The sequence below is a fragment of the Crocuta crocuta genome, unplaced genomic scaffold, assembly GCF_008692635.1.
Source record: "Crocuta crocuta isolate KB4526 unplaced genomic scaffold, BGI_CrCroc_1.0 scaffold342, whole genome shotgun sequence".
In the NCBI taxonomy this organism is placed as follows: domain Eukaryota; kingdom Metazoa; phylum Chordata; class Mammalia; order Carnivora; family Hyaenidae; genus Crocuta; species Crocuta crocuta.
The window spans coordinates 749,706-761,829 of NW_027532158.1; the positions used below are offsets into that span (position 1 = coordinate 749,706).

General features: G+C 36.0%; 1 protein-coding gene across 1 annotated transcript in view; it reads right to left on the reverse strand.

The window, feature by feature from the left end:
* Positions 1 to 12,124, reverse strand: part of ANKRD13C (ankyrin repeat domain 13C) — a 92,153-nt gene that overhangs the window by 25,519 nt on the left and 54,510 nt on the right. The window contains exons 7-8 of the mRNA XM_077776424.1: positions 7,923 to 8,067; positions 2,392 to 2,523 (exon numbers count right to left, since the gene is read on the reverse strand). Of these exons, the coding sequence (XP_077632550.1) occupies positions 2,392 to 2,523; positions 7,923 to 8,067 (277 nt within the window). The remainder of the gene's footprint in view (positions 1 to 2,391; positions 2,524 to 7,922; positions 8,068 to 12,124) is intronic.

Here is a 12,124-nt window from a genome sequence, read left to right on the forward strand (position 1 = left end):
AGTATTACTGACTCCCTCCTTACCTGTCAAAGATTTAAGAAGATCACCTAGATGCTGTTCAAGAGCTTTGAGCTGCTTAGCAGTAGCACTAGATGAATAGCAGCTTCAATTTTTATCTTCTCTTGAGCTGATCCTCTAATGCTGTCCAGAAGAATAGAGTACAAACAAATAAGACTTCAAGCCAACAAAGAGATTGCAGTGTAGGAGGAGCTCACAACTGGAAATCTATAATACTATTTATTTCCAAATAGGCTTAGAGAAGAAAAGTTGATGAGCCTATATCTAAAAGTGAGAATAAGTGAGAATTTTTCTGTGGCTGAGAAATACTCAGGTGATAATTCTCAGTTTTTGTAATCTTATGAGAAAGCATTGAAAGTATATCATCATATCAATAAAAATGTTAAGTGTATATTCTTCATAATCCAGCCATTCCATTTCTTGCTATCTATAATAAACAATGCAAAAGCATATAAACGGATGATAAACACAACATCATTTATAATGGTAGAAAAACTGGACATAAATGTGTGTCTTTCATCAAAATGTCCATAAATAAGAGACTGGTATAAATAAACTACAATCCATACTATGGAATACCATGCAGTTATTAAAAAAATGAAGTGGTACTACTGATAAGAAAAAGCTTCTAAACATACTAAAGAGTGAAAAGAAAAGATGCAAAACAATAGATATAACACTAGAAAAAATAAAGAAATATCAACAACTAAAGCTACATATTACTAGGGACACATGAATGCAGAGCATAAAAAAAGGTTGAGTATCCTAATGGATAATCCTCTACAAAGGGCTCTGGGGATTGAGTACTTGTAAAGGGGTACTTTACAGCTTTATGTATAAGGTTGTATGAAGATTAATTTTCTATCAACTTGGCTTGACTATGGTGCACAGCTGTCTGGTTTCACACATATCTAGATGTTGTTATGGAGGTATTTTTTAGACGTAATTAACAGTTAAATCACTAGACTTAGAAGAAAGCAGATTACCCTCCACAGTGTGGGTAGGCTTCATGCAAACAATTGCCAACCTTGGGGCGCCTGGGTGGCTCAATCGGTTAAGTGTCCGACTTTGGCTCAGGTCATGACCTCACAGTGGGTTTGAGCCCTGTGTCGGCTCTGTGCTGACAGCTAGTTCAGAGCCTGGAGCCTGTTTCAGATTCTGTATCTCTCACTCTCTCTCTGACCCTCCCCTGCTCATGCTCGCTCGCTCGCTCTCTCTCTCGCTTGCTCTCTCTCTCTCTCTCTCTCTCAGAAATAAATAAAACCAAAAAAAAAAATTTCTTTAATAAAATAAAATAAAGTATTCTTTATAAAAAACTGCCAACCTTAAGAGCAAAGACTAAAATTTCCCAAAGGAAAAGCAATTCTGCCCCAAGGCTGCAACACAGAAACCCTGCCTAAGATTCTAGCCTGCAGATTTTAGACTCCAGACCACATCAACTCTTACCTGAATTTCTGACCTGCTAGAGTGCTCTACAGATTTCAGACTGGCCAGCACCTATTTTCACATAAGCCAATTGCCTTAAATAAATCAGTCTCTCCCACATTCCTCCCTCCTTCTCTCTCTATATCCATATATTTATATATAGATATACATATATCTAGATAGAGATACAGAGATCTACTAATTTCCTCATAGAACTCTAATACCAGCTGTTTTTACTTTTCCAGGTAGAATATATTCATTTCTAGCATGTGTAATAAAACATAATTTTAAAAACATAATTTTTAAAAGCAATAAATCTTGGCCCTCACCTATATGATTTATTCTTAACTTTAAAACTTTACCAAATGCTTCTTCATATGTCTAATTAAAATTTTTTACTATATTTTAAATAGTCTTATATAACCTCTTGCTGGCAGATGAAACAGGAATTATGGAAAGAATTTACCATTCACTAATGAGGGAATCACCATGGAAATTTAATCTAATGACAGTGTTATAGAAATGTAAGCTTATTTTAGTCATATATGACTACTGAGAAACAGATACTGAGTGAGTAAATAATTTTGAAGTCTAAATGTGGAAAGAAAAAAAGGTCCAAGGACATGAATTCAAAAGTGTATCCCTCTTTGTGGTCTTCTTAAGGAATAAAAGCATAACAGAACCACGTAAATAACAAGGCAGTTGACATTAAGAATCTTTTCCAACATAAAATTCAAATGAGCTAAACTTTCTCTTGTGGCTTCTGTAAAAATATCTTCCAACTCTGTAAACAACCATTATAATTCCCTATCTTGACTCAAGGAGGAGGGAATAAACCACTGGAAGATAAGTCAGTAAGCTACTTTTTCCTATACCTCCACACATTATTTAGGCAACATGAAAGAATAAACAATTTTTAAAATTGAGAAAGTCAAGATTGGCACATACTGTTTTATCTTCCCGAAAAAGCCATCCTGTTTGGGCACGTGTGAAAGAAATTGATTTGGTTGATAAAGTTGCAGAGTAAATATCACTACTCATTAAAATGTCAACCTCTTCTTCTGTTTCCATCTCTGATTCCTGCAGTGGGAACAAAAGTTAAATATAAGTATCTAGGTTTTCAATGGTTATTAGTACTACACATATGAAAATATCAACAATTAAAATGTTACAGATTTCAAAAAACAAAAGGACAGATTCTAAAAACTGAGAAGTATTACTTATCCTAAAAACCAATTACAGAAGTTTAAATTCCATATATCTAAGTTAGAATTATGACTAATTATAAATCTATAAATACAAGGCACATGAAATACTTTTACAGTGTTCCAAAATATGTCATGGAAACAACAATGGCTTATCCATTACAGAAATATAAAGTATGTAGAACAATTTTAAAAGATTACAAATTCAGTTGACAGGTCTGAGACAAAATTCCCATATGAAGGTTTTTTTAAAATACAGATAAATCTTACTTTAATTATTTTTTCTTCCAAATGCCTACCACTATCATTTGAGCCTTTCTTTCCTAATAGCTATAAAGTGGAAGGAAGAGGGAGGTGAGGAGAGAAAGAGAGAAGGAAGGAAGAAAAGAGATTTTCTCTATATTCCTTATAGAAAGAAATGGAATCCAAAATATTAACCCATGGTTTCTAAACTTAGTAAGTAGTCTTATTTCAGGTTTATCCTCTATATATTCCCCAGTGCTGGCATATAATAACTGATTATTATTTTTAATGTTTATTTTTTATTTTTAAGAGAGACAGAGACAGGGGCAGAGCATGAGCAGAGAAGGGGCAGAGAGAAAAGGGAGACACAGAGTCCAAAGTAGGCTGTCAGCACAGAGCCTGAAGTGGGGCTTGAACTCACTAAAAGAGATCATGACCTGAGCTGAAGTCAGACATTTAACCAACTGAGCCACGCAGGTGGCCCTGATTATTATTTTTTTAAATGAGAAAAAAAAGGTTTGTGCTTGCTTCAAAGGCAGAAGACTAATTGACCTAGTATGGAAGGGTAAATGAGTAGGTATAAAAATGAGGTTCTATTCTGTAACAGGCCAAGAGAGAATCTCTGATACTTAGGACTACAGTGTCCTAAGGGAAAAGGGAGGAAAAAAAAAAAAAAGGAGGGGAAAAAAAGCTGAAACTGGGGAATAAGAATTGTCCATAGCATTTACATCCTGATTTCTAGCTTCCTGAGAGGCCCATTATCTATTCTTTCCCCCCAAGCTTCACTCAGGCTTAGTCCATTTCGAATCTATGAAACTATAGGAAAAAACAGCAGTATTTTGGAACTGGGATAGTACCATTTCCTGCACCCTTACAAGAGAATAATGAAAAATCTTGATATTAATACTAAAGCTAAAGAGGTAAAAATGTAGTCCCAGTAACCAAACTAATTCTGAACACAATTTTCTAAAGAAATACTTTCGCTGCCATAGGTTGCATAGAACTGTTAGACATTGTTTCAAATATATTATAAGTCAATTGGGAGTTTATGTATTAGCTTGGGAACAACACTGTATATAAATAACACTGTCCATGAAGAAATTTGCCGTAAGTTTTAAAAACCCTCTTTTTAAATAAACTTTTGGAACAGAACTCTTCTATAAATCATAGACTGACCATCTCCTAACCAGATCATTGAAAGAGACCAATTGTTAATTACATTCATTCAACAAACCTTTATTGAACAATTATTATTTATGTATGTATATTAGGATAAACAACTACTCCCTGTTTGAGGATTAATGTTCAAAATCTAGCTTTGCCGTATTTTTTTAGGCATAAAATACACACACACATACCCTAAATACCAATCCTTCGGTGATCTCATTGATACTATAACATTAGCTAATACTTGTATGAGTCGCCTTAATCTCTGGCTTCTATTTCAATACCATGCTTCTAGCTCATTTGTTGTCTAGTTAGCTATCCTGTTGTCTTTAATATGCAAGAGCTCAAATTATTTAATAAATTATCCAAGAGTCTAGAATAAAGGCTAGTAAACTATGGCCAATAGGGCAAATCCAGTGTTAGAGCCATACTCACTGTATCATTTAGATACTGTCTAGTGTTGTGACAGAGAACATCTGGCCCAAAAATATATTTAAATATCTAAAACATTTACTATTTTTCCCTTTACAGAAAGAGTTTGTCAAACTCTAATCTAGAATGCATTGATGCGATATATTAGGTACCAGAGAATACAACCAGAGATCCACAGTGAAAAGAAAAAAGATATATAAACAAATATAGCATCAGAAGCTCTATGATAACTAGATTTAGTGGGAGCATAAAGAAAATAATGGTCTCCTGGCAAGGGAAGAAGTGATGCTAAGAAGGTGCTTTGCAAGTGTGGAAGTGCTGCAAGAAGAGCATTCCAGGAAGCAGAAACTGTAACAATGAAATGAAGTATCATATAGCCTGGCACACCTGAAAAATTGCAAAGAGCTCAGGAATGAAGGTATCTAAGGTAGCAAGGTAAAAACAGGGCAGAAAAGTGAGCAAAAGCCACATTATAGAAGGTTCCACACCATGCTATGGAATTTGGATTTCATTCTTTAGGAAATAAAGATCTTTTATTTTTTTAAGAGTTTTTTAAAGTTTATTTATTTATTGAGGTAGAGGGCAGAGAGAGAGAAACCCAAGAAGGCTCCACACTGTCTGAGGTGGGACTCAATTCCACAAACTGAGATATCATGACCTGAGCCAAAATCAACAATCAGACTGTGTCATCCAGGTGCCCCAAAACAGGGATCTTTTAAAGTATCATTAAGGATGGCAGATTTCATGAATTTGCTTTCAATGTTCAATCTATCTACAGTATGTGGGATTATTTAGAAGCAGACAAGAAGGGTCCAGGAAGATCATTTATGAGACTTTTACAGTGGTCCAGTTGAGATATAATAAATATCTGGATTGTGGCAATAATGGTATTGTTAAAAAGAGGTAATAATAAGACATTAGGAAGACAGAAAGGACCACACATGTTCTCTAATTAGAACATGAAATATAAGAAAATATTTCAAAAATAACTCACAGTTTTCTGGTTGAATAGAAAATGATGTCATTCACCAAAACGAGGACAATGGAAGAAAGAGCAGGTTTGGAGTTTAAAGGGGAAAAAAAAGGATTCACTTTTAGATGAACTGAATTTTGAGGTACTTGGGAGGCGTACATGATATCCATTAGGAATTTAAGTAGTTGGGTCTCCATTTAGAGATATGCCTGGTAGAAATATCTATTTGTGAATCATTAACCTATAGCAAGGAATGGAAGAGATTATTACTAGAGTTTATAAAAATAAGAACCACACTGAGGGTATGCAAGAGGTGGCAAAGAAAATGGAACAGGCAAAAAAGAATAAGAAGAGAAGGGAAAAGAACCACTGACGGAAGTCAAATCCTAAGGAAACAAAAATTTTAAGAACTAAATTACCAATAATAGCAAATACTTCAAAGAAGTCTGATAGACGGTTGAAGCAAGTACACTGATTATAGCAAACAAACCATCTAAAATCCCAAACGCATTTCCATTTCTAGATCTTTCAATTTTAACATTGGCACCACCATCATTCTTCAAGATACAAGCACTACACTCACCCTTAAATCTTTCCAATTCTTACTTCACTACACTGATACTATTACCAAGTCACAGTCTTTCATTCTGGGAAATTTAAGTCATAATCTCTTCGTCTTAAATATTCACTGCACCAACCGGGTCAAGATCCTTATCACTTCTCACCTGTAGAACTTTAAAAACGTCTCCCATAAATTCCCTGCCTCCAATGTCTCCCTTTTACAATCCAACCTACATACTACCTGTGTGATCTTGAAAATGTCATTTAACATCTGTAAGTCTTAATTTTCTAATCTGTAAAATAGGGAAAATAAAACCATCTGCTCTGATATATTATTTTAAAGATTTAATGAGTAAAGCTGCAAAGCACCTAAATTACTTGTGGATAAAATAAACACCTTGTTCAAAAATATGACTCTCTGGGGGCACCTGGGTGGCTCAGTTGGTCAAATGTCTTACTCTTGATTTTGGCTCAGGTCATGATCTCACAGTTCATAATTTCTAGTCCCACATCAGGCTTGATGCTGGCAGTGTGGGGCCTGCTTGGGATTCACTCTTTCTCCTTCTCTTTCTGACCCTCCCCTGCTCTCTTTTTCTCAAGATAAATAATAATTGTTTTTTAATCTTAAAAAAAAAAAGAATATGACTCTCTGTTACCAACTACAGCAGATCCTAATAACTGACTTTTAAAGCCTTCCATAAACCACATTCCCATGCTCAAGAAGGGACCTTCACCACAGTCAGATCTCTTTCCTCAAATAGACCATTCTCATTCTCACTTCCCTGACTTTATTCATCCCTTTTTCTCAACAAGGAATTCCTTCTTTTTCTTCCCTCTTCCCATCTAAATCTTCATGACTCACTGCCAGTTAGGGAACTATTTCAGTGTTTAATTAAATAATAATACTTAACATAAATACATACAAGATAATTAAGGTCTCATCAATCATATGGTAGTAGGAAGGTCTAGTCTAAGAGATATTAAAGAAGGAGCCACAGGATGTGATGAATGACAACATGGAGAAATGAAGTGTTGAAAAATAAAAACAAAAGAAAAGCAACAGTGGCAAAATGTTGACTTAAAAACATTTTTAGGGTGGCTCAGTCAGTTGCGCGTCTGGCTTCAGCTCAGGTCACAATCTTGTGGTTCGTGGGTTCGAGCCCTGCGTCAGGCTCTGTATTGACAGCTAGCTCAGAGCCTAGAGCCTGTCTTCAGATTCTGCGTCTCCCTCCCCTGCTCATATGCTGTCTCTCTCTCAAAAATAAATAAAACATTAAAAAAAGTTTTTAAACATTTTTAGGGCTATCAATGATACAAAGATACAGGAAAAGCTTTTTCTTTGGTTTAGAGAGGGAAATGGCCACTCAGGGAACAAAGGATAAAAATAATGTAGATGTTTTTTGATGGTGGTTGTGGAAACAATACCAACAGAGAGACATTTTGTGACAGAAGATAATTTTGTATTTTAAGAGGGAAAAGATAAAGAAAAGTAGCCAAAGAGTTAGGGACAGTAAAAGAGTACGAAAAGAGTGACAGACAGCCAAAAGAGGTGTTGCTATTAAGGATATAGAGATTGTCAGCAACATTAAAAGAAGCTAATGTAGCAAGATAATAAACAGTAAAAGGGCCAGCACACGTACAACTAATGAGAGCTACAAATGAGAACTAAGAGAAGTTGGAGTTCCTGTAACTAGGAGATCATCAGTGAATTATGAAGAAACAGTCTCATTGGAATGGTCAGGATGAAGATCAGAAAATTAAAAAAAAAAAAAAAGATGTAAAGCTAGTAGTAAAGAAATGAAAGCTTTGCCTTTTAAAGCAATTACACTGAGGCTTGGTTGCACACATACATTTTTATAAAAGCATTTAGAGGAATACTGATAAGACAACATGCTCACCTCATGGTGTATTCGCTGATAAACTTTTTGTTCATTGTCTAATACTACAAAAGATTCAGAGGGTGCCGCATCCCCATTGAAAATGAAGCTTAAATCCCCTCGTTGGCACTTCATGTCAGTAAAGTCTATGAGAGTAGTGTCAAGCCTGTGAAAGATTGGTAGATGAGAAATCCTGACAAATGAAATTTTGATAAAACTCCATAACAATTAAATAAGCTTCATTGCTTCTACCAAGATGCTAACACGATATTTCAAAGTCAAATTTACTGTTAAGGCTGAAGTATTTATTTAAAAACAATGAAGTAATACTTAAATAATATTCCATTTTTCCTATAGTTCATTTTCTGAATAAATGCTTTATTAATCCAGCAAAAAAAAAAAAAAAAAGATTGTTTCCACATTGTTCAAGTATTTCCCTAACTATACCCTTGTTCTCTACCATCTCCCTTACTGCAGCTACTCTATAAAAGTTACTTCATGTGAAGGCCACTAAAGGAGAACAGACTTGTCTAACATTCTTTGATCCCAATAAGACCATGCTGCTAGCTCAGCAGAGTATATATATAGAAAGGGTACAGCAATGGATGGACCACATTCTTAGATTAAGGACTGTGTTTACAATCTTGCTCTTTTGATCTACCTCTATGCCTTATGCTGAGCCATCTGATACCAAACCTGGCTTCATCCTTCACCTAGATAAATCATTTAACTTACTCCAATTTCTTGTCCTTTCTGTTAGACTTCTCAGATTCTAATTAACATTTTCTTCCCCAACATCTCCACAGGCTAAAACCTTATGGATCATTCCTGTGTCAAAGATTCATGGACTTAACACATTTGTGTGTTTATCGTACTCTTTCGTAACCAAGACCTGGCATGGTCTAGCTCAATGGATTTATCTCAAATAAATTCCACAAACCACTGCTTGATGAAATTAGGGAGAATACTATAATGGAAAAGTTCACAAGTACTCTGAAATGTTTCAATCTTGTACCAAGCTTTGTAGGAAATCACGTTAGGATCTCTCTTACTGGTTGCTCAAAATACAGTCCTTAATCTGAAAAGGGGGTTGACAGGGGCGCCTGGGTAGCTTAGTCGGTTAAGCGTCCGACTTTCGCTTAGGTCATGATCTCGCGGTTCGTGGGTTCGAGCCCCGCATTGGGCTCTGTGCTGACTGCCAGCTCAGAGCCTGGAGCCTATTTCAGAGTCTGTATCTCCCTCTCTCTCTCCTAGAAATAAATAAAAATTTTAAAAAATAAATAAATAAATAAAAAGGGGGTTGACAAAGCTGTTAAGAGATGTTGATCATACCCTGGCTACTGAGTTTCTAAGAATTTTTTACCTTGTAAATTATTCAATTCTCATGCTAGACTAAGCAAAGTGAATGAGTATTCTTGGTTTCTCTACTCAGAAAAAAAAAAATTTAAGAACTGGAACATATATGCTGCATCAAAAAGAGTAACTGGGGTTACATACAATTTATCAACAAAACTAGTGCCTTTTAAAAGTGAAGACGATACTATTAATGATTTTACCAGGACAATAGGGATGAATCAAGAGCAAACAGGGAGTATGGTTACCTTATGTACAAGGGCCTCCTTTCTGAGCCATTTAAATGTATACACCCCTCAGAATAAAATCAAGAAGTCCTTAAAAAAAGCAAATCACCAACTCCTGTAGGAGTGAATCCTGCCTGCTGCTTTATAGCTGAATTCTAGCTCCTGTTTCACTTCTAGTGGCCAGCTACTGTGCTACTAGTGCCTGTACTACTGCACACATCCAGTTACTACTTGTACATGTGACATAAGAAAATAATGCCAATAAAAGAGGCTCATCCCCTACCTCTATAAGATGTGGGCTACTGAATATCAAAAAGGAAGAGATCATTTTATATCAGTGGTCTATTTGGACTTCAAGCTGCAGCTACCAGAAAACTCTATACCTCACATAAAAGAGGAAATGAAACAGAACAATCTTCTGCATCCATTTCCTTCTTGCCCATTCTGGATGACAGTTTGGTAGTGGATTGATAGTGGATGTAAGAGTAGTGAAGGGAGAGATGCACAAAGACAGAAAGACAAAGACAGACTGACATGGTGACATTTGACCCTTAGACCTAGCTAGACCCAAAATGAGTCATAATCAATTTTCTTTCATTTTTTTTATAATTTACAACTGGAAGAAGACTGTCTAATACATCTTCCACAATATCTCTGAGATATTAGATGGTCCACTAAGCTGTGTTACACATGCCTTATAATGAAATAACTTGTCATGATAGTATTTTAATGTATTAGCAAGTCCTTGCGTTAAGCCTATGAGTCTAAATATTTTTTTTATTTTTGCCATGCAATAATCAATGCATATGGCTATGAAAAATATATATAATTATATAAATGCAAAGATATGAACTGAAAATATTCAAAAACTGTATAGAAAATGTTGTTTTTAAGATAAAAGCCTGGGCAGGGGCACCTGGGTGGCTCAGTTGGTTAAGCGTCTGACTTCGGCTCAGGTCATGATCTCACAGTTCATGGGTTCAAGCCCTGCGTCGGGCTCTGTGCTAACAGCTAGCTCAGAGCCTGGAGCCTGCTATAGATTATGTGTCTCCTTCTCTCTCTGACCCTCCTCTGATCATGCTGTCTCTCTCTCTTTCAGGAATAAATTAAAAAAACATTAAAAAGGGGAGCCTGGGTGGCTTAGTCGGTTAAGCGTCCGACTTTCGCTTAGGTCATGATCTCGCATTCATGGGTTCGAGCCCCGCGTCGGGCTCTGTGCTGACTGCCAGCTCAGAGCCTGGAGCCTATTTCAGAGTCTGTATCTCCCTCTCTCTCTGACCCTCCCCTGCTCACGCTGTCTCTCTCTCTTAGAAATAAATAAAAATATTTTAAAAAAATTTTTTTTAAAGTTTAAAAAAAAAAACTTGAGCGATGCCAAATAACACTGCAAAAGTATTCAATAGGGACTTCCCTTGAGATAGGAAAATCCTGAAATGAGGAAAAGTTTGCACACTTTTCCTTGATCATTTTAGTCAGTGCTTATAGATTACCTCATAATTATTAATAGTGAAAATGTTAATATACTCAACAATAAAGTTGTTCATACTTTTCTACTTCCACTAAAATATTAATTTCTCCTTGACATCAGAAAAGATATTTTAAATGATCATGTGGCTGTTGTGAAATACAAGTTAACTTTAAAGATTTCCGTGAACATATTTTAAAATTGTTTTCATTTGAAGTGATTTTTAAAAAACTAATCAGGGGTGCCTCGGTGGCTCAGTCGGTTAAGCATCTGACTTTGGATTAGGACATCACCTCACAGCTCGTGGGTTCATGCCCTGCATTGAACTCTGTGCTGACATCTCAGACCCTGGAGTCTCAGTGTCTCCCTCTCTCTCTACCCCTCCCCTGCTTATCCTCTGTCTCTGTCTCTTTCTCTTTCTCTCTCTCAGAAATAAAAATTCTAAAAGAGTATAAATAAAAACTAATCATCTCATGTTTACATTTTAAAGTTTTTATTTAATGTTAATGGATTATTTTTCATTAGATTCTTCTCATCTATGCAAAAAACCTTTGCAATACATCCTAAAATCCAGCCTCTCCATTAACCTGGTAAACTTTAGTAATGAGAAGTTTAGAACCTAACATATCTCTCCTTTATCCTCAGCTGCTGTTAAGTCTCAGGTCTGAGTATCTTGCTAAATTATAGGCGCTTCCTCCCTTTAAGTTTGCTTATTTATTTATTTATTTATTTGGAGAGAAAGAGAGGGGGGTAGGGAGGGAGAGGGAGGGAGAGAGAGGGAGGGGGAGAGGGAGGGACAGAAAAAGAGGGAGACAGAATCCGAAGCAGGCTCCATGCTGTCAGCACACAGCCCAGTGTGGTGCTTGAACTCACAAACTGTGAGAACATGACCTGAGCTGAAATCCAGATTTGGATGCTCAACCGACTGAGCTATACAGGCACCCCTAAATTATAGTAACTTCCTTTTAATCTATATTCTCTGACACAGATATTCTCCTTCAGGCTTTTATTCTCCTTTTTCTCTAAGAATCAAACAGAACTAAAACTAGCCTTTTTTAAAGTAGCACAAGGAATATAATAATATTCTCCCAAATTATCTGCTACCCTTCACAAGCACCTATAGTAATTTTTTTTTTTTTTATGAGCAGGGGAGGGTCACAGAGAGAGGGAGACACAGA